This window comes from Oryza brachyantha, chromosome 5, assembly GCF_000231095.2.
Source record: "Oryza brachyantha chromosome 5, ObraRS2, whole genome shotgun sequence".
Taxonomy (NCBI): Eukaryota; Viridiplantae; Streptophyta; class Magnoliopsida; order Poales; family Poaceae; genus Oryza; species Oryza brachyantha.
In genome coordinates, this window is record NC_023167.2 from 528906 (window position 1) to 550817 (window position 21912).

General features: G+C 44.4%; 4 protein-coding genes across 5 annotated transcripts; 3 read left to right on the plus strand and 1 right to left on the minus strand.

Annotated features, from left to right (window-relative positions):
- Window positions 1-5057: 5057 nt before the first annotated feature.
- Window positions 5058-9092, plus strand: LOC102713086 (cation/H(+) antiporter 20). Its single transcript, XM_040523933.1, has 3 exons — window positions 5058-6314; window positions 7413-8384; window positions 8454-9092. The coding sequence occupies exons 1-3, from the start codon at window positions 5112-5114 to the stop codon at window positions 8853-8855; spliced, it is 2577 nt and encodes an 858-aa protein (XP_040379867.1). The 5' UTR covers window positions 5058-5111; the 3' UTR covers window positions 8856-9092.
- Window positions 9093-9582: 490 nt separating this feature from the next.
- On the plus strand, window positions 9583-11676 carry LOC102717707 (actin-depolymerizing factor 7). Its single transcript, XM_006653906.3, has 3 exons — window positions 9583-9723; window positions 10986-11251; window positions 11345-11676. Exons 1-3 carry the CDS (start codon window positions 9721-9723, stop codon window positions 11493-11495), a joined length of 420 nt encoding a protein of 139 aa, XP_006653969.1. The 5' UTR covers window positions 9583-9720; the 3' UTR covers window positions 11496-11676.
- Window positions 11677-12119: 443 nt separating this feature from the next.
- Window positions 12120-14570, minus strand: LOC102717986. Of its 2 annotated transcripts, none has more exons than XM_006653908.3 (3): window positions 13639-14570; window positions 12603-12874; window positions 12120-12518 (listed from the first exon to the last, which is right to left on the minus strand). In XM_006653908.3, the coding sequence occupies exons 1-3, from the start codon at window positions 13978-13980 to the stop codon at window positions 12350-12352; spliced, it is 783 nt and encodes a 260-aa protein (XP_006653971.1). In that variant the 5' UTR covers window positions 13981-14570; the 3' UTR covers window positions 12120-12349. The 2 variants fall into 2 exon arrangements, with proteins under 2 accessions (XP_006653971.1, XP_006653970.1); XM_006653907.3 differs by having other exon boundaries at window positions 12120-12530.
- A 6106-nt stretch (window positions 14571-20676) lies between these two features.
- LOC102718455 (probable histone H2A.6) lies at window positions 20677-21655 on the plus strand. The gene is made up of 2 exons (XM_006653909.3): window positions 20677-20954; window positions 21042-21655. Exons 1-2 carry the CDS (start codon window positions 20739-20741, stop codon window positions 21288-21290), a joined length of 465 nt encoding a protein of 154 aa, XP_006653972.1. The 5' UTR covers window positions 20677-20738; the 3' UTR covers window positions 21291-21655.
- The last annotated feature ends 257 nt before the right edge of the window (window positions 21656-21912 follow it).

Here is a 21912-nt window from a genome sequence, read left to right on the forward strand (position 1 = left end):
CTTCTCACCCAATCACACACCATTTCCCAATCATTCTTACCCATTTTCTTACTTTTTGAGCCTAACTCTAGAAATTATTTTGGAATGGACGGAATATTAGATAGTAAAATATGATAAAATAACTTCTAAAATTAACTTCAAAATTTATTTTAAATTTAAATTTTGGCCGTGACTATAGGACGAAAGTACATGAACGATGGAGCTGCTGTTAGTTTAGAATGGACGGTCACGGTCGGTCGGCGCTTGATTGCTTCTACAAGGCAGAAGATGCTGATGCTAGCAGCTAGCCAGTAGTAAAACTTTTTTTTTACTGCTCCGTCCTATAATAATCTTATTTTTGTTTTTTCGGGTCTAACGTTTGACCATTCGTTTTATTTGAAAAATTTATTAAAAAAACTTAAAAAATTAGTCACGTATAAAGTATTATTTATATTTTATCATCTAGTAATAATAAAAATATATATTAATCGTAAAAAAATTTCAAATATGACAAATGGTCAAACATTGAACATGAAAAAACGAAAAATAAAATTATTATGAGACGGAGACAGTAATTAGCTAGAGTGAGTAATTAATTAGCTTCCAAGGCACGACGACATTGAAAGGTTGACAAGTGTTTCATATATCAAGATACTTCATGCATTATGCTAGTGCTTGCTGTGTGATGACGTAGTCGATTAGAATGATGGTGTGCGCTCTCTTCGGTATTTAATATATAACGCGGATGACTTTTAGCAGATGTTTTGATCCCTTGTCTTCTTTAAAAATAATTACGTGATTATTATTTTTTTAATTGTTTATTATTACAAACACTTTAAATATAACTTATATTTCTTACATACTTAGATTTTTTAAAATAAAATAAATAGTCGTGGACAATAAAACAACGACACAAACATTAACACCAGAGGAAGTAATTAATACAGTAGATGGTATGAAGTTTACTGTGGAAAAGAGCCATGTCACGTTGCTTTTGGTGAATGGTTGGACGCTTTATGTGATGCAATCATGGCAGGAGTATTCGTTGAAAGTTGATATGCATATCCCTGCACTTTCGTAACTCTTATGGTTTTAGGTACGAGACGATCTTCTAAATTTATTTTTATTATAATTTTCTATTAAATATATATAGAAAATACATAAATATTTTGTTTTTATTAAAGTTTGTTAAGACTCGTCTATACGGATTGTATAGTGTTTTTAAACTAAATATTTTAAAAATTATTAATAGGTAAAGTTTTAAAAGTTTGACAAATCCATATAAAAAACAAGCAGAATTATAAAACTGGAACGAGTAGCACACTAAGGCGGTGTTTGGGATAAGAGACTAAACTTTAGCCCTTTATCCTATTGGATGTTTGGACACTTATTATAAATAATAAACATTGACTATTAATAAAATTCATCCATAATTTTGGACTAATTCGCGAAAAGAATCTAATAAACCTAATTAATCCATGATTAATCTATGTGATGCTACAGTAAACATACTCTAATTATGGATTAATTAGGCTTAAAAAATTTGTCTCGTGAATTACCACTCATTTATAAAATTAGTTTTTTTATTAATCTATATTTAATACTTCAAATTAGTATTTAAGCCTCCAATATGATATGTGGCTAAAAATTTAGCACCATGTAAACCATCCCTAATAGATTGGAAGTGGACAGAGGCTTCTCGAATTCGATCGTGGATTAAGAATTGATAACCAGTAACACCTTTGGTTGACGCAGCAGAATAACACGATAAATAACATGGGATGCATGCAAAGTCGTACTCCATCATGGACTAACAGTACAGATGTCGCATCCTCAGCTAATTTCAAACTGTATAATTAATCTTCAAATTCGCGTGGTTAACCATTTAGAATCTTTGAGGTTGCTTGTACTAATTACTTGTCCAATGCTTAATTTGTCAACAACTTAATTCTATTTTACATGTGCATTTTATTTTTCTCCTTTTCTATAAAGCAAATATATGGGCTAACACCACCCATACGGAAGGTGTGGATGATGTCATACGTGTTTCACTTTCACTATTGCTAACTTAATTTGCTTGTGTTTGACCCTCGTGGTTAAGCTAATTAAGCACCTGGATATATAGTACGCAGTTTGTGATCAATCCGAAGGTTGGAGAAGCATGCACACAGTGCTGGAGCAGTACAGCACTACAGTAGCTAGTGCCTTGTGAAAAGTGTAGTGCAGACCACCCGTGTTGTCCTGTTCAGTTTGTGAAAACTTTTTGAAAATCATCCCATCGAATTTTTGATATATATTTAAAGTATTAAACGTAGTCTAGTTATAAAACAAATTTCAAATTTCGCCTGGAAACCGCGAGACGAATCTTTTGAGTCTAATTAATCCGTTATTAGCACATATAGTTACAGTAGCACTTATGGCTAATCACATCCTAATTAGGCTTAAAAGATTCGTCTCACTATTTTCCCTATAACTGTGTAATTAGTTTTAACGTTCATATATGTTTAATGCTTTATTTAGATATCCAAATATCCGTTGTTTTTTAAAAAAGTTTTTGAAACTAGGCAGAGAGAAGATGCTAGCTCTACAGTACAAGTCACCATTTAATGGTGTTTTGCCTTTCAGAACTTGACACTCCTTTTTTTTATTATTATTATTTCAGTCTTATTATCTTTCCCGAATTTACGTGGGTTGATTGTGTGAGTTTTTCGTGAAAAAATCAAATGACATATTAAAATGAAAAATAATCTATGGCTAAAAACTTTTATATGTCTGTTCTAAGTGATCTAAAAGATAAACTGGAAAATAAATCAGGATAAAAAATATCAAAATCTACCCTAAATTTAATGTTAAAAATTTAAATTTTAGTTTACAAACATGAGAAGAAGCGTAAAGATGGGCTACATATGTCCAAGATTTTATATCTGCAACTCAAACATAAAAAACTAATCATAATCACCCCAAATTGGTAAATATCCCCATCCGATTTCTTAGCCAGTGTTCTTATCTCATTAAGGCATTATTGAATTTTATGAGCATGTTTTTCAAGCCCCTGAACATCACGTTTCATATAAAATTCCTTATTTTTAAAGTACTTAATTCAGTCATTTATATTCTCGAATAGTCATCAAAAAATCAGATAATCCTTCCATATCAACCATCTCAAACACCACCTCAGTCAGTCATCTGTTGTTCACTCCATACCCTGCAGCCATCCTTCAATTTTCATAGTGCCTGCCCCCTTTGGGCTCCTGCCTCCGTCACACCCTCTTCCCTCTCCAATCTTCACCTTTGTATCTTCCTCCTATAACCTACATTATCGTCTCTCTTACATCCTCGAGCTCTGTCGCCATCGTACCCCCCTCATCATTGGAAGACATGATGCTCTCTTTCCCCCCACACTTATGTATCATGAGTCATTGTAGCTGGGGGAGTGGCTTGATATTGCAACGTCAAGGGTGGGGCATGGAGGAGCACAGTTTGGTGATGTAAAGACTAAGACATAAGAAAAGAGCTTCATGGGGCAATGCTCAAGGCTCAGGCATACGGGAAGAGCTCAATGGGGCTCAAGGCTCAAGAGAACTTGTCGTCACACCCCTCTCATTCTCTTCTTCTCCACCAGCTATCGCGGTTGCCACGTGTGATATGTAGATATTGGTATTGCTCTAGAACAACAGTCGTTGTTGTCCCTCCTCCTCTCACGGGCTTGTCAGATCTAGTTGCACGAGCTCCCTCTTATCTACAACGGTGCATATCAGGCAAGCTTTATAGCAGCAACAACAACAAAAAGGTAAGCTTAGTGAAGATGAAACTAGAACAAAGTCATACGCGTGGGGTGGATGGTACGATACATTGCATGTGAGGTCGATGTACCCTATGCGAGACACGCACATCCTCGTAAGGACATACCATCTGCCGAGTTAGAACAGAATCTCATGTATGATAAACTAAGACTACTCGTAACATAGAAACACCATGGATGCTCTAAGCCAACCAATATGTTGCTTGCTTCACACGTGCCTCACTGACTCTTCAATTTGCAGCTGACTCTAAGTCTCTAACCATAGCTAGCTTAGTAGTGGTCAAGTTTATAAATTTTACTCGCATATGGTACTCCAATGGTATTATTAGTCACTCAAATTTGGGAAGATTTTAGTCAGGCGAGCAATCCCCAGGTGTTGACACATGTTTATAGCTAGGGATTTTAGCTTTTAAAAGAAAAGGAAAGAAGAAAAGATGAATCGTACCAGAGAAAAGAAATATTCCGATCGGTGTGATCGTTGGTTATCTAGAATTAAGTTATTCATTTTGAAGATTCGCTCCGGTCTAATAAAAAGTATCTCGAGGTACCAAACCATTTTTTACTATTGGATCTAGCTGAATAGTAAGTGCGCTCTTAGATCCAACAATCAAAAACGGTTTGGTACCACGAGGTATCGGTATCTTGAAATATTTTTTATTAATTTTTGTTGGACCGTAAAATTGCTCTTTATTTTGATCTTGTAGGTGTTGCGAGCTTAATAAATTATACACCCTACTTACATCTATGGTCTAAAGGCTTGTATAAAATTATAAATATGTTAAAATACCAATGATAAAATAAATCATAAAAATAATTAGTAATTAGTAAATTTTTAAATAAGACAAACCATAAAGATAGATCTCAAGTCAACTATATTAAATACTCCTTTCGTATCATAAGATGTTTGATTTTTTCCTGTAATATTTGACCATTTATCTTATTTAAAAATTATGAAAATATCGTTTATTTTGCTTGTGACTTACTTTACTATCAAAAGAATTTTAAACATGACTTATCAATTTTTATATTTATACTAAATTTTTGAACAAGATAAATGGTCCAACATAAAAAAAAATCAAACATCAAAGTTTAATTTCGAATAATCACGTAGATTAAATAAAAAATATACATAAAAATTGCTTACATATATGGCCCAGGGTGGGAGCCATCCGTCGCCGTCACATGCACACGAGACCCCCGTCCCGCGCGCTCGCTTCCTCTTTCCCTTTTTTTTTTCTCAAAGCTTCCCCTTACTCTTCTTCGAGCTCGACGACGACACGACACGAAGCCGAGCTCCATCGCCGCTGGTCGGGTCAGGGGAGCGAGCACGATGTCGGCGGTGACGGAGGCGGAGATGGCCAAGGTGAAGACGTCGTCCAACGGCGTGTGGCAGGGCGACGACCCGCTCCACTTCGCCTTCCCGCTCCTCATCCTCCAGGCGCTCCTCATCCTCCTCCTCAGCCGCCTCCTCGCCCTCATGCTCCGCCCGCTCCGCCAGCCCAAGGTCATCGCCGAGATCGTCGCCGGCATCCTCCTCGGCCCTTCCGCGCTCGGCCGCAACAAGTCCTACCTGCGCGCGCTCTTCCCGCCCTGGAGCGCGCCCGTGCTCGAGTCCGTCGCCAGCCTCGGCCTCCTCTTCTTCCTCTTCCTCGTCGGCCTCGAGCTCGACCTCCGCTCCGTCAGGCGCAGCGGCCGCCAAGCCTTCGCCATCGCCGCCGCCGGCATCTCGCTCCCCTTCGCCTGTGGCGTCGGCGTCGCCTTCGTCCTCCGCCGCCAGCTACCCGGCGCCGCGCAGGCCGGCTACGCGCCCTTCCTTGTCTTCATGGGCGTCGCGCTCTCCATCACCGCCTTCCCCGTCCTCGCGCGCATCCTCGCCGAGCTCAAGCTGCTCACCACGCCCATCGGGGAGACGGCTCTGGCGGCCGCGGCGTTCAACGACGTGGCGGCGTGGGTGCTGCTCGCGCTGGCCGTCGCCATCTCCGGCAGCGGCGACCACCGGAGCCCCATCGTCTCCCTCTGGGTGCTCCTGTCGGGCGCCGCGTTCGTCGCCGTCTGGATGCTGGCCGTCAAGCCGGCGATGGCGTGGGTGGCGCGGCGGTCGGACGGGCAGGGCGGCGGCGAGGTGTGGGTGGCGGTGACCCTGGCGGGCGTGCTGGTGTCGGGCCTGGCCACCGACATGATCGGCATCCACGCAATCTTCGGCGCGTTCGTGTTCGGGCTGACGGTGCCCAAGGACGGCGAGTTCGCCGGGCGGGTGACGGAGCGGGTGGAGGACCTGGTGTCGGAGCTGCTGCTGCCGCTCTACTTCGCGTCGAGCGGGCTGAAGACGGACGTGGCCACCATCCGCGGCGGCGGCGCGTGGGGGATGCTGGCGCTCGTCATCGGCACCGCCTGCGCCGGCAAGATCGCGGGGACCTTCGGGGTGGCCATGGCGTGCGGCATGTCAGCGCGAGAGGCGGTGGTGCTCGGCGTGGTGATGAACACCAAGGGCCTCGTCGAGCTCATCGTCCTCAACATTGGCAGGGAGCGCAAGGTTTACCTCTTCCTCTCCGCTTCTTCTACTCCATACATCCTTCTAGTCTTTTTTTTTTCTCAGTACGCACGTATTTTTGTTTGCTCATTTTTTTGACGTATTTTTTGTTGAATTATATCATTTTTGGGATTCTTTTTGTTGATTTTCTCTTGGGGGGTGTGTAGTATTTTATCTTATCGAAAAATATGAAATTAGGGGGTGATTGTTTGGTTTTTTTGATAAAGTCAAACATTATATTTGTATATAAGTGAAAAATAATTTAGAAATAAAACTTATAAATATATATATATATATTCTTAGTAATCTAAAAGATAAATCTGAAAAATATATATAAAAAAGCTCTAAAGTCAACTATTTAGGATTGAAATTCTAAATTTTGATTATAAGGCTAAGCAGGAGCGGGTTGTATTTTTTTTAATTAAGCTTGATTACATGGTTGCATGTTTATATAGATATTTTGGTAAGATTAATGGTAAAGTCAAAGGTTAAAAATGGAGGAGAACTGTGTTTTTTGTTGAGTTGCCCTGCAATAAGAGGATGGCATGGAGCCAAAAGAAAGGCTATTGTGATGACAAAAGCAGAGGTCACCTGTTCCATGCGGCTCTTGTTGCTGTTCTACGCTCTCTTTTCTTTTTCTCATGCCTCATGCGTTTGAGCAGTAGATGTCTTCTTGATTTTGGACTGTCAATGTCACAGATCCAAGCAACAAAAGTAGTTTGCACATGAATCTTCTCTTCTGTTCTTATTGCACATAGGGAAGTGAGAACACTGACCAGAGTTCAAAGTTCAATGTTGCATACACATGCTTGCCATCCATAGATCATAGTTCCAATGTACATAGCATAGGCACTCTCCTCTTGCCTTTGGACTGCACCTGTCCTCCAGAGGTTGAAGATGAGCGGCGTGCAGTCGCTGACAGGTGGGCCTCCTTTAGCCGTCCATCTGTCGGTCATGCACCGAACCGGTCCACGCCACGCATCCTGGTTTTGGATACATCCAAATCGAACGCATGGATGGGAATGGCAAATTGCATTCGAATTTTGCATGGATTTTGCACGAAATGGACTCCAAAATGCTGGGTGTTGGCTGGTGCAACAGGTGCTCGACGAGGAGACGTTTGCGATCCTCGTGCTCATGGCGCTGGTCACCACCTTCATCACCACGCCCACCGTCATGGCCATCTACAAGCCGGCGCGGCGCGCCGGCCGACGGCTGCACCACCGCAAGCTGCACGGGCCCTCCGCGCCGTCCTCTCCGTCTGCGGCAACGGCGGCCACCGCCGGCGCCAAGGAGCTGCGCGTGCTGGCCTGCATCCACGGCGGCCACGACGTGCCGGCGGTGATCAACCTCGTCGAGACCATCCGCGGCCACACCCAGCCGCGCCGCCTCGTCAAGCTCTACATCCTCCGCATGGTGGAGCTCACCGAGCGCACCTCCTCCATCCTCATGGTCCGCGCCGCGCGCCGCAACGGCATGCCGTTCCTCCGCCCGCTCCGCGGCGGCGGCGGCGGGGGTGGCGGTGGCGGTGGCGTCCCCCATGACCAGGTCGACGTCGCCTTCGACACCTACGCGCAGCTCGGCCACGTCCACGTCCGCTCCATGACCGCCGTCTCCGCGCTCCACACCATGCACGACGACGTCGCCGCCGTCGCCGAGGACAAGCGCGTCTCCCTCATCGTTCTGCCCTTCCACAAGCGCCACCCGGGCTACGGCGGCGAGGACCTTGGCCCCGAGTGGCGCGCCGTCAACCGGAGGATCCTCCGCGAGGCGCCCTGCTCGGTCGCCGTCCTCGTCGACCGCGGCTTCGGCGGCGGCGAGCAGGTCAGCTCGGAGCAGGTGGCGCACGGCGTCTGCGTCGTCTTCTTCGGCGGGCCCGACGACCGCGAGGCCCTGGAGCTCGCCGAGAGGATGGCCGAACACCCCGGCGTGCAGGTCACCGTCATGCGGTTTGTCGACGGCAAGGCAGGCAGCGAGGAGCACGCCGAGGTCACGCTGCAGCCGTCGAACACCAAGAACGCCGACAAGAGCTACACCTTCTCGACGGCCATCGTCGACACCCACAAGGAGAAGGTACACACATCCGCGATCAATGGCGAGGCTAATTAAGTTACTGACTTGTGACTACACGGCGGTGTGCAGGAGCTGGACGAGGCGGCGGTGGCGGAGTTCCGGCAGAGGATGGGCCCCATGGTGCGGTACGAGGAACGGGTGGTGGCCGGCAACGTGGTCGAGGAGGTGGTGTCGATCGGCAAGAGCCGGGAGTACGGCCTAGTGGTGGTCGGCAAGGGGCGGCTGCCGTCGGCGATGGTGGCGGAGCTGGCCGTCCGGGCGGCGGAGCACCCGGAGCTGGGTCCCATCGGCGACGCGCTGGCGTCGGCGGGGCAAGGGGTGACGTCGTCGGTGCTGGTGGTTCAGCAGCACGACATGAGCAACGCGGACGAGGTGCCGGTGTCCGTCGTCGTCGTCGTCGACGGCCACGGCCACGGCCACGACGGCGGCGGCGAGCTCGGCAACGACAGCAAGGACATGGTGGAGCCATGAGATTGGGGATTAGTTGTACGAGTATCTCCTGCCTAGGATGATGACAATGGTGATCAATTAGTTACTACTCCTACACTACTAAGTGCACGTTTAATTAGTGAGTAAATTAAGCAAATATAATGGCGACAAATTAGAATAAGCCAGAGCTGCTCGTACTACCATGCAGAAGCACAGGGATTACTACACGTCTGTAAATCTGTACATAAATATTGGCAATGCTATCTAAATTGCATTGGTAAACTACTCATTTTTTTTAATATCGTGTTTAACTCTTCGTCTTATTTAATATTTTTATTAATATATTTATTATTATTAAATGATAAAAAAACATAAATAGTGACTAATTCTTTTAATATTTTTATAGTATTTTTCAAATAAAACGAATGATCCAGCACTGGACCCAGAAAAGAGAGGCAGTAGTTTGAACTTTACACAGTGTAGTCCAGCAAGTAATTTGTACTTGCACCCTGGAATTTTGATAATTGATACTCCGTGTCATACTCATGCATGATGAACATGGGCCAGACCAATGGGAGGCCCAGGATAGGAAGGGGCGGTCCGAGTCCGGCCAATGGGCCATGGTGGAAGAAGTGGCGGGGCCCACGAACGGATGACAGGTGGGCCCACGGTCGGTCGGTGCCACCGAAAAGAAAAGCGGGGACGGGGAGGGAGAGATGCGGCGAGCAATCGAGCGTCCATTCCACGCGACTCCCCCACACAAATACCACCTCCTCCCAACGCCACCGCGCAGCCAGCCACAGAGCTCGACGGCTCTCTCTCTCGAGAGGAGGGATCAGCCAACGCGAAGCGCTTGCTCACTTTTTGATACTTCCTCCTCGCCGCTGAATCCGCCGACGCCGCCGCAATGGTATAACCGCCGACCTCATCCCATCTCCTTATGATGCGTACCCACTGTTTGCCTGCCGCTCTGGTTCTTGATTGATTTCGCACAGTAGTTTCTGTGTTTAGATTCTTAATCTGTTTGTCAGATGTCGTAGATCTTAGTGTGTTCGTTGGTGAAACCATCTTGTGCTCTTGGCATTAAAAAAAAAAAGGAAACTTTTACGACTTCACGGCCTGGTTAGTTTGCTCGGTGCTAGTTTTGGCTAGAGTGTTGGCAATTTTGCCCTAGCAACTAAGATCTGTTCCAAATGCGCTAATTTACAATGAACATGTGGAGTAGTAAGCAGATGCCTTCAGTTTTGCCATGGATTCGTCTGGTATGGTTCATCATCCGTACATCTATAGTTTTCTTTTTTGAGGGGTAGTATATACTTTTGGATTAAATCCACCCTGAGCTGCTGCTGAGCTGAGCCTAACCTTTAGCCGGCCCCTCGAAGATTTTGTATATTGGGGGCGGCGGCGGTTGGCGACTGCCTGGCCTGTGGCTCCCATTGCTTCTTCAGGAAACCCTTAGGTGTCAGGGCACCTAACATTCTTGTAAAGCTTATTGGATTTATTTGGTGGATCATGTGGTTCATTGTTCACAGCATTGCTCTTGCAATCAGGTATAGAAAGACTGCAAGTGAGAATCAGGATCTCTTGTTGATTTATCTATGAATTGCGTGCCGGTATTGATCTCCGCCTCATATTACATACCTAAAAAAGGCCTAGTTTACTGATGACAAGATTGCGTGAAAGGAAATACGCATGACCAATCATCGTATTTTCTTAGTTACTTATCTATGCAAGATTTGCTCTGATGATGTCTGGTCCTTGGTCACTTTATCAGCCCTTTGTTCACCATAAGCATTATCATTATCTGATGTGGACTTGCTTATTAGGCTGTGATATGTGGACATCCTGCCAGCCGAGCTTGCGATTGACAGAGTAGATCCTATCATGGAATTCAATTTGTTAGACAGCCTTTGTCCTGCCAGGCATTTGCAATGAATTGTGTTTTAATGCAGATTGAACATTTCAGCCAACCAATTCCACCCAATCTTACTATAAATAGACCTGGCCAAATCCAGCTATTCTTTTCTGCATCATCCCCTGTTTTAATTAGTTGCTCTTGCAGCATGCACTTCTACAAATGTAGCAGCCATATAATCCTTAATACCAGGATTAGTGTTCTATATGAGAAATGGTGAATTTACTTAGCTTAACGATCATCCTTGTTACCTGTAGGCGAATGCAGCATCTGGAATGGCTGTGGATGATGAGTGCAAGCTCAGGTTCCTGGAGCTGAAGGCGAAGAGGACCTACCGATTCATCATTTACAAGATAGATGAGAAGAAGAAGATGGTCGTTGTGGAGAAGGTTGGCGAGCCTATACTGAACTATGACGATTTTGCTGCTAGCCTCCCTGCCAATGAATGCAGATACGCAATATTTGACTACGATTTCGTGACCGAGGAGAACTGCCAGAAGAGCAAGATATTCTTCATTGCATGGTAATACTTCTGCGCTTCTCTTATCAACTTCTCTAGCGTTCGTCACCTGAATATAGAAACTCCAACTCATTGATTCTGTATGCGAATGCAAAGGTCTCCTGATACAGCGCGTGTGAGAAGCAAGATGATTTACGCGAGCTCGAAGGATAGGTTCAAGAGGGAGCTCGACGGCATTCAGGTGGAGCTCCAAGCGACAGATCCAACTGAGGTTGGTCTGGACGTGATCAGAGGCCGTGCAAACTGAGCATAGCTGTGTTCTTGCAGCTACCTACTGTATGAAGTATGAGCCTCAGATGAGAATTTAGAGCTTAGCCTGAGGCAATGGTTATGACTTTGTTATCATCTACTACTATCCTGGGGACGGTGTAAGGCTGTAATCTATGTGCGTTGCAATGATAAGGCTATCCTTTCTGCGTTTGATCATGACATCTCATCGTTCTTTGATTCTTTCTCGCCGCCTTCTGTACTTTCGATGGTGGAAATCTTCTGTAGGATTCTCCTTTTGATCGAAATATCTTTCTTAAAAGATACCAAATTTTAATTGGAATATGGTTATACGGATACTCTTTGAGCATACGCAATAATCACTGAATCTTTTTAAGAGAATATTGTCTGATCACCAATGAGAACTCGGAAGTGCGCTACCTGGTGGCTACCATTACGATAAACCGGACAGAATATAGTTCTTCCCTTCTCTGCTGATGAAATGGCAGGCAGGGAGTAATGCAGTTGAGTCTGCTGTTTTGCTGAACATCGATACAAAAACAGCAGGCATTGTTTGGGCGACTGGCAATCAACAATATCAAAGTCAGAATCCACAATAACCAGTACAACAGCAGCTGAACTCAAGGCAACAATCAATGAATCATTTTCATCAAGGAAACAACTGCGGCTCCATAGATTAATGCTTAGTTTTGTCCATCACACATACAAAACCCAGTATAACAGTCATGGTAACTGCTCCAAATCAAAAGCACGCCATAAGTTCTCTTAACGCCTCCACACAGGAGGAAACACATCAACAAACTGGATTTATTTATCTACACACATCCATCATATTTACATACTAAGGGTGAATCAGCAGGACCCATTTTCCTTTTAGGAAGCCTCAGCAGTAGAGAAATGCATTTTAGCAGCCGTTTCACGCAAAAAGCTGCTTCCACATTTGGCTTCTTGACTGCTGATGCCATAATCCAATATCTCAGTCTCATGTTTGTTGAAATCATCTGGGGCTGAACTACCACTTGAGGCTTCAGCATCTTCCAGCCTATCAAGTTTGCTGAGCATGCAACCGTTAGAATTTACTTTGCATGCCTTGTGTGACAATAAAATAGCAAGATAGCAACCTTACCCAGGAGCTTGGAGCACCGCAGAACTCTGGATAGTATTCTGACGGTTTTTCTTGGACCTCCCCTTTTTCTTTTGTTTCTCCTTCTGCTTATTCTTGTCCTTCTTCCGGGACTTGGACCGACGCTGATAACTGTTATTCACTGAATGACATACAGATGTCACAGGGGGGTCATACACGTCAGGGGCCCATTTGACGTGGCGACTCTCAGTTGGTGAAGCCAACCCATTCTTTTCGCGGCTTCCTTTCATGGCAGATATGATCTTCAAAGTTGGCTGTTGGCACAGGACAATGAAGATGGCGGTCATTAGACAACGTTAACAACTAACTAAAAAGGCATTCCAACTGCCACAAAGTTCCGCGAGGCAAATAACAACACAACAAGAACAATATACCAGTCAGTTCACGTGCAAAAGCAATGTCGGTTGCTTACGATATTAAAATTGCCAACTATAACATAGCATGCACAGTTACCAGAGATGCATAGAGACATTAACTACGCAAGCCTTTAGTAGTAAGGATAACGTACTATTAAAAAAACAAGTATATCACATTCATGTCAACAGTGTGCCAATAATATTAGGCTTATCTGATTTCCTGTTAATTATCAGAGCAACTGGAAATAACAAAATAATAGCGTAGGATACATATCTCATGCATGCTTTGTAATTATAGCATACACAATAAGCGACAAGTTTTCACATAAGATGATGATAAGAGACATCAATTTCAGACAGTTAAGACCAAATTTATATTGTCATCGCAGTCAACAAATTAATCAGTGTTATCACCAGTTCTGATGTTTCTAGTGTCATTTCAAGAAGGCATTTGCTAATATATAAGTTGGGTAGATTAAACTAGGCATAAGCTAGTACCAAGCCAGCAGTTGAAACCATTTTGCAGTGACTATGATTATTAACAATATCCTATAAGTCCAGTATCAAGTTCACATAACACAGGCTAGGAAGATGATTGCGAGTCAGAATAAATGTCATTTTTTTCCTATATATGATGATGCTATTTAAGAAGTGATACTCACGGGCAGTGACACCGAGCGCTCATAGATGGGCGCATCCTTGTGATCCTTATCTGCAGCACAGCATGAACCCTGTTGCTGTGCCTCACCGCCAGAGGGTGGAAACGTCATGCACTTCTGGAACCCTTTCTTCACCCCCAAGCTGGTGGCGTTGGAGAAATCCATACCCGTCCCAGCTTCCGACAACCTATCGGCATTCTCCGCCGCCACTTGAGAAGCTCCATCAACCAGCGCACAATGCTTCTCAGGCAGACTCGTAATGCCGTCCGCGAAAATACCCGACGAGGTACCGTCAGATGTCACTGCCGGCACTCTCTCGAGATCACCACAGGAATGACCATCCATCAAGCAACAGCCTAGCACCGAAACCCTAACACCCCAAGACCAAAACCAAAGCGAGCCGATGGCCCGATGCTACAGCGGCGCTGATCCCGGTCCAACCCAATCCAAACCGAGTGCGACCAACCGATTCAACGCAAACACTCCCAATCCAATCCAAATCAACAGCAGTAATCAGGTAAGAGGCCTATCGCTGTGGGTAGCTATGAGGAGCGGCAGAAACGGGGGAGGAGGAGGAGGAGGGGGAGGGCACGGGAGCAGGTCGCGGAGGCAGGGAGGGATGGGCGTTAGGAGGAGGAGGAGGAGCGGGGGTAGGGATGAGGGAGGAGGGAGGACCAAGGCTTGAGACGGTGGGAGCAAGCGGAGGGGAGGACGAGCGCGTCGACGCGGAGGAGGAGGCGGCGCAGGGGCGAGCCCCCCTGCTCCGACGAAGGCATCGTGGAAGGCCGCCGGCGCCGGCGCCGGGGAGGGAGGAGGTGGTCGCCGCAGATCTGGAGCTCGGATCGGAGACGCGTGCGTGCGGGTGGGGTGGGGATATTTTCCTCTCTCTCTCTATTTCTTCTTCTTTTTTTTCTCCGAATGGTTTCTTCTCTGTTGACGCGGGGAGGGTGATGAGTCCAGTGTGGGTTTATATACTCCGTAGGATTTGGGTGGATAAGGGGACACGTGTGCACACGCCTGTCTGAGAGAGTATTCTGTGTCCAAATGGAGTTTTTTTTTCTTAACCCTGCCTTAAAAAATACTTTACTAAATAAAGCTGGAGTATTATCCATGGCAAATAAGGTGATTAGAAAAATAAATGTTCTTCTCGCGTTTTCATGTGCATCGGATTATCAATGGCAAATAGGTTTATGGGGTGATTGTTTGAGTTTTCAATGAAAAAACCAAAAGTCTTATTTGTAAACGAAAATAATTTATGAGTTAACATAGGCTCATGTTTCGTTAATGTCAAGAGAGACATGTGAGCTAGTTGGCGAATAAATAGTCTAGCTACTTTCTCAACCTAGATTAATTTATAAGAACAATAAGACCACTACTTCCAGTCTAGTTCCACGAAGAACAACAATATAGTCGGCTTCTCAGCCACTTGTACATATGCTCGCGATGGCTACTATATGTGCCTCCTATGTGGCTAACATGGTTCGCATTTATTTCACCAACATATAAACATATCACAAGGTTATGGTTTACTTCGAGCTTCTGCTTCTTGTTGAAAATATTTTTATAACAGCATTTCATGTTCCATGTATGTCTTTATATTGTAATTGTTTAAAGTCTACATCAATATCATCATCTTAGTTGCCACAGGTAGCACCTCAGATGCTCTGGTTAGTAAAAGTGCACCTCATCCATCTTTGTTCCAACTAGTCGATATAAATGGCATGAACATCATCTCAACAATTATACCGGGCGATAAGACTTGTTACTTTTGCGGGTATTGTTCGATGACATAGCGATGAGATGTTGTGTCACCAACGTTTTAAGGTATTTGACTTAATCATATTGATAGATGACGATCAAAGCCTTAGAGCCTCCATTCATGAGCAAAATACATTCCTTATCCATGTTCTCACAAGACGAGATGACCAAGGTTAGCAAAATCTCAACAAATATATCGGATCATACCAACCAGTTTTCCATGCACTTTTGTATATTTCCAATTTGCCATCGATTAGAGAAATGACGTTCTAGAACTATACATTGTGTGCAAATAAAGTTAGCTAGGCATCCACCTTATTTTTCCATAGCTTCGCCCCTGCGCACGTACGCTCCTCTTGTCACTAGAGGTATATGTTTACTTGCGGGGGCGAGATCTAACATTCACAAACTTCCCTCTATGTGCTAGACCTTAATTCATGACTCAAGGGAGACACCTAGCCGTCTAGGAGTTCTCAACCCCTAAGAGTAATAGACGCAACAAGGATTTCTTAGTGTTGAAAAGCTAGTGCTCAAAATCAAGTCAACGACGCATCAAGCACAAGATCTTCCAAGAACCAAATCACTCTCCAAAGGCCAACTTGAGTAGATGGACATAGTGAAGGATTTGAAAACAAGGCTCAAAGTGAATCAAAAGAAAACTCAAGCCAATGGCGCAAGAATATTCAATGTGTCCCACAAATCTATCTCGTGGATTGGGAGTCACTATATATGAATCCTAACCCAAATCTAGCTATTGGAGGCTAAAATTCCTCATATAATATATTTTGACAATCTCAAGAGAACATTATGTAAGATCATATGCGTGATTAATATTTTCTGATGAATAATTGGCTTGCGATTTGGTTTATAAATTGAATTTGGTTTGGGAACAATTAAGGTGTTGGTGCGAGTGTGTGTAACTAATGTGAATCAGGTTGCGATATCTGTGCTCGGAAATGGTTGGTTTGTCTCTAGTTGTGCAGGTGACTTGAGGTCAATATCAGTCAACGGTGGCGGAATCGTGACTAAGCTTAGGGAGGAGCTGACGTCCGGACGATCGAGAATGTCGGGTGACGATATTGAATGCAAGTTGACACATGGTGGAGGAACACCGTGTGAGATGGAATCATAACAGGCTTCACATGTTGTATGTGTAAGCGCCGGAAAAATCGGGAAGTAAATCGGATCAAAACTGGATGAGAAAAGGAAAGGAATTTGCTACAGTACTCGGTTCAGATCACTGTAACAGTACTCGGTTTTGATACCCTATTGTATTCATTATTCTCCCTTTCTTGGGTGTTACTTGTTGAGTACGGTGGTTTGTACTCAGCCTTGCTTAATTTTTCCCCCACCAGAGCAAGTGCCAGAGCCTGAGTCAGAAGTCGGAAGAAGGTTGTTCCCAAGGTTGAAGTGAGGTTCAGTTCGCCGTCGAGAATGCCTGTGGTATGGAGCCGTCATCGCCAGCTAAAGTTGAAGATTAGATGGTCTAGTCTTATTTTTCTTTTTCCGCTGCATTTCGATAGATAATTGTTTTTATTTGTTTTTAAGTCGTGGAACTATGTATTGATTTGTCATAGTATGTACTCGGGCTGATGCCTGGACCGAGATTTAATACATGCTATTGTTCAGAAATTTGGTGTAAATTTCTGGGCGTGACATTAATATTGCTAAGAATCCTGTTCAACACTCACGCACTAAGTACATTGATATTCGTTTTCACTTTTTGAGGGATCATGTTGAAAAGGGAGATGTGGAATTAAAATTTGTTGATACTACATTGCAATTGGCTGATATTTTCACGAAACATTTGGATTCTTCTCGATTTGCTTTTCTTCGGGAAGAATTGGGAGTTATTCATCCTTTTGGCATCAATTGAGGGGGAGCTTTTGGCTCCGTGTTGCATTCATATTTCTTCTTCCTCTTTTGATTTTGCTTTTGCATACATGTTTTAATTAATGCATGACGTGTTTTAAAACAAAAAAAAAACAAAAAAAAGGAAGAGCTTTGTTTCGTGCCTTTAGTATATTGTAGTACTTGCTTGCAATACTTGTTAGAGAATATGATTAGTAATCTAGCTTGTGTACAATTTTGGTTTATACATGAGCTTTTGATATTGCTTTTAAGGGAGATGATGCATGACACTTAAATTCTATACTTGAATTAAGTAAATATGCAATATTGATGCTAGCATATGGGTTCTTTTTTAAATGCTTATATATATGCTTTATTGATTTGTTATTCCTCAGTAGCTTTTCAAATTGCTCAATAGAATAAAAAATATCTATAAGAAAAAATGAATACCGAATCCGTGGACAGTCTTGACGACAAGGACGTATTCGATGTGAGCAAAAATAATGGGTGCCGAATCCTTGAAAACAGTCTTGACGACAAGGACGTACCCGGAATAATTGAGAGAAAAAATTGAGCAAAAAGGCTTAAGTAAAAATGTTAAAAATTCTCTTGATAATTTTGTGCTAGAGCTAATTTGAGAAAGAGTGATAAATGCAATGGGTATATATGTACAATATTTATTTTTCAATCTATGTGCTTATACCGATGTTGCATTATAACTCTTTGAAATCATGAATTCTTAATGTTGACTTGATCTTAATTGTCATATCTCGAGTTTATGGTTTTACTTTAATGCATGCTTGTTAGTTAGCTAGTCACCTTTTCTACCTTGTTATTGCAATACAAGTTCTTGAGTTACTATTGGTACATTGCAAAGCTCTCCGAGAAAAAAAATGAAAATAAAAAACCTTCATTGATGAATTCGTTGTCAAAACGAGGAGAACAAGGTAACAAAAAAAAATTGTACATAATTGTCATACTCAAAGGATTTTCTTTCTTTTCAAAAGTGAGAGACTTTTCCTTGAAATATTTTTGCATTGCATGCTTTTTGGAGTTACTTCACAAAAACAACAAAACAAATTTTGAAGTGTTTGCCAATGTGTTTATCAAGGGGGAGATTGTAAGATCATATGCGTGATTAATATTTTCTGATGAACAATTGGCTTGCGATTTGGTTTATAAATTGAATTTGGTTTAGAAACAATTAAGGTGTTGGTGCGAGTGTGTAACTAATGTGAGTCAGTTTGTGATATCTGTGCTCGGAAACAGTTGGTTTGTATCTAGTTGTGCAGGTGACTTGAGGTCAATATCAGTCAACGGTGGCAGGATCGTGACTAAGCTTAGGGAGGAGCTGAGGTCCGGACGATCGAGAATGCCGGGTGACGATATTGAATGCAAGTTGACACATGGTGGAGGAACAAAGTGTGGGATGGAATCGTAACGGGCTTCACATGTTGTATGTGTAAGCGCCGGAAAAATCAGGTAGTAAATCGGATCAAAACTGGATGAGAAAAGGAAAAGAATTTGCTACAGTACTCGGTTCGGATTACTGTAGCAGGTCGCGGGTTACTGTAGCGGAATCGGGTGACTGTAGCGGAATCGGGTGACTGTATCGTCGCGGGTTACTGTAGCGCCGCGGGTGCTGTAGCGCACATTCACGGTTTGGGAAACTGGATTCTAATTAGAAATAGTTTTCGAGGATAAGTCGTATTAGTATAAGGAGTCATACTCCTATTTGGTGATAGACTTTTGATATAAATAGAGACCGAGGGGTATGTCCCTGGTGTGCTTTTTGTGAGATTTAGTTGTTGATTCTAGATCGATGATTTTGATAGGAGTGCTGTTGGTGCATTTTGTAAATACCAGTTGATGCAATAAAGTCAAGATCATTCAATCTACGTTTTTGGCTTTCATCTACTGGTGATTTTTTGGATTTCGACGATCTGATCGACGTCATAGTAGTGGCGCGATCCGATGATCTGATCGGTGGCACATGAGCAGCGCGATCAAGATAGCGGCGGCACAGGAGCGACGCGATCAAGGTAGCAAGTCTTCGTCAATTTCTTCTTCGACAGAGGTAATCTTTTATTCCACGAAAGATTTTTGAGTTTTGTTTTTCCCTACCATTCACTCTCCTCTCTTAGGTTTGTTTAATCTTGTTTGATCCTACACGTTACAACTACAGACATTCCAATTTGCATTCGCCTTGTGGGAGTGCTCGCTTTTGTCGTGCGGCTGGAGTGGAGAAAGCATGGCCTCTAGCCATTGGCACCACGTCTGGAGGAGGAGGATCAGTAGAACATGTGTTGACGCCATCTAGAGGAGAAGGTGTGGACGCCAACTGCCAGCACATCTAGAGTGGAGGAGTAGGAGGTGTAAATACGGGATATAGCAATTACAATTTACATTGTAATGCATGTTACTATATAAGATATGTAAGACCAACAACAAAAAACACACTTTGTTTGATAGTGCAACATCTAATATTTTTTCCTGGTGTAGATACCCAATTAATAGCATTGTCATTAAAAAAATATGTCCCTTTATGCCCCGTGAGTTTGATGAGACATTTAAGTTTCTTGCTACTGTTATAGTAGTGGAGTTTAACAATTTTATAACTCATATGCCCCTTGAGTCCAAGGGACATTTAAGTTCTTGCTACTTCTATAGTAGTGAAATTTATCAATTTTATAACTCATGTACCTATAATATGTGGGTCAAGGACCAATACATATACATAGGGTGGAACGGATTCACCGCCATATGGCTGACCAGCGATTACTAGCGATTCCTGCTTCATACATGCGAGTTGCAGCCTGCAATCCGAACTGAGGACGGGTTTTTGGAGTTAGCTCACCCTCACGAGATCGCGACCCTTTGGGAAGTCATTAAACGACACTTATACGAGTGATAAATCCTTAGATATTCCCGAGTATGATATTAACATCATGTTATTTCTGAAATTCCTATACCTGTGCCCACCATGTTGTGACCATCACCACTATTGTCCACCGAGATCCTTTACTGTAACATGTTACAAATTCATGTAACAATAAAGTTCTCATTATCCGGCTCTCAAAATCTGAAGCCTCTGAAACAGTACAGTGCCACTTGCGGCCCAGGCCCCATCGCCAGTGCCATGAATTCATGGCCCACGCCACATTAATCCATGGGCTGCGAATTCAGTTACAAGGCCCAATTGTGACAAAAGAAGGAAAAAAACAGAAGATGAGAGGCCAATACTGAAGCAGGCGCACCTGATTGGTCCGCCGCGTCCTCCCACGGATCGCCCCCTCCAAAACGAATCCCCCCTCCCCTCCCATCCCGATCCGACGGCTGGCACCCCACGTCACGCGGATCGCCAGCCCCGCGCCCCCCTCTATATAACGCAAGCCGCGCCGGATTCAAAAAAATCCCAAATCAAATCAAATCGAAATCCAGAGCAGCCAGCGGCCGCGCGGAAGGAAATCCCTCCAGAAATCCATTTCGCCGGGATGGACAGCGTCGTCGGCGGCGGCAAGGTGAAGAAGGCGGTGGGGCGGAAGCTCGGCGGGCCCAAGAAGAAGGCCGTCTCGCGCTCCGTCAAGGCTGGCCTCCAGTTCCCCGTCGGCCGCATCGGCCGCTACCTCAAGAAGGGCCGCTACGCGCAGCGCGTCGGCTCCGGCGCGCCCGTCTACCTCGCCGCCGTCCTCGAGTACCTCGCCGCAGAGGCAAGCACACACGGCCGCACACCGCGAGCACCTCCTCCGGCCCTGATCCGATCGAGCTGACCCTCCCCCCCATGCGTGCGTGTGCAGGTGCTGGAGCTGGCCGGGAACGCGGCGCGCGACAACAAGAAGAACCGGATCATCCCGCGCCACGTGCTGCTGGCCATCCGGAACGACGAGGAGCTCGGGAAGCTGCTGGCCGGGGTCACCATTGCGCACGGCGGCGTGCTGCCCAACATCAACCCGGTGCTGCTCCCCAAGAAGACCGCCGAGAAATCCGACAAGCCCGCCGCCAAGAAGGACGCCGCCAAGTCGCCCAAGAAACCGGCGCGCTCCTAGACATCCCCAACTGTATATGCAGCGCTCCCGTTTGTTCGATTCCTGATTAGTCCTCACAAGCACAAGTTAACTGCATGCTTTGATTGATTTGCACGTAGACGATAGTAGAAACCTAGTGGTAGAAGTGATGAGAAGACCAAAGTGACTCGCTTTGTCTTCTCAGTTCCATGTGTTTTAGTCAGTTGAATTTGTTTGTGTTGCTTTCTGCATCAATGTGATAGTCTGTTTGGCTAATGCGAATTTTTAACCTAGTGAGTTGATCTCTATGACACTATTCATCTATCGTGTTTGTTGATTGAATTTGTTCAGCAGCGTGGAATCCTAAGGGGGAATATGAAGCAATGACAATTGAGTTAGTCATGTTAATGGGCAATGCAAGTTGACATTATGAATTACCCCGTTTCTTGAGGAATTTTTGGAATCACCTGGCGAGGGAGAGATTCAAATCAAAATTCAAATTTTGTAGATGTGAGAAGAAAATCCTTCTCCAGATCTCGCCAACTCCTCTAGGCTCTTATTTGAAATTTTGGATCCACACAAATGTTTCCTCTATTACAATGCTCCTGTCAACGAAGGTGGCATCCCCTCGAATATTGCACCATAGCGATGGTTCCACGATGTC

Bases quoted from the DNA above. Each gene is read 5' to 3' on its own strand.
- LOC102713086 (XM_040523933.1), top strand. From the start codon at position 5,112: ATGTCGGCGGTGACGGAGGCGGAGATGGCCAAGGTGAAGACGTCGTCC. The intron at 6,315-7,412 runs GTTTACCTCTTC...CTGGTGCAACAG, and splicing joins ACATTGGCAGGGAGCGCAAG to GTGCTCGACGAGGAGACGTT. The intron at 8,385-8,453 runs GTACACACATCC...GGCGGTGTGCAG, and splicing joins TCGACACCCACAAGGAGAAG to GAGCTGGACGAGGCGGCGGT.
- LOC102717707 (XM_006653906.3), top strand. The intron at 11,252-11,344 runs GTAATACTTCTG...GCGAATGCAAAG, and splicing joins AAGATATTCTTCATTGCATG to GTCTCCTGATACAGCGCGTG.
- LOC102717986 (XM_006653907.3), bottom strand. From the start codon at position 13,980: ATGGATGGTCATTCCTGTGGTGATCTCGAGAGAGTGCCGGCAGTGACA. The intron at 12,875-13,638 runs GTGAGTATCACT...CTGTGCCAACAG, and splicing joins AGCGCTCGGTGTCACTGCCC to CCAACTTTGAAGATCATATC. The intron at 12,531-12,602 runs GTAAGGTTGCTA...TTGCATGCTCAG, and splicing joins GCGGTGCTCCAAGCTCCTGG to CAAACTTGATAGGCTGGAAG.
- LOC102718455 (XM_006653909.3), top strand. From the start codon at position 20,739: ATGGACAGCGTCGTCGGCGGCGGCAAGGTGAAGAAGGCGGTGGGGCGG. The intron at 20,955-21,041 runs GCAAGCACACAC...GTGCGTGTGCAG, and splicing joins TCGAGTACCTCGCCGCAGAG to GTGCTGGAGCTGGCCGGGAA.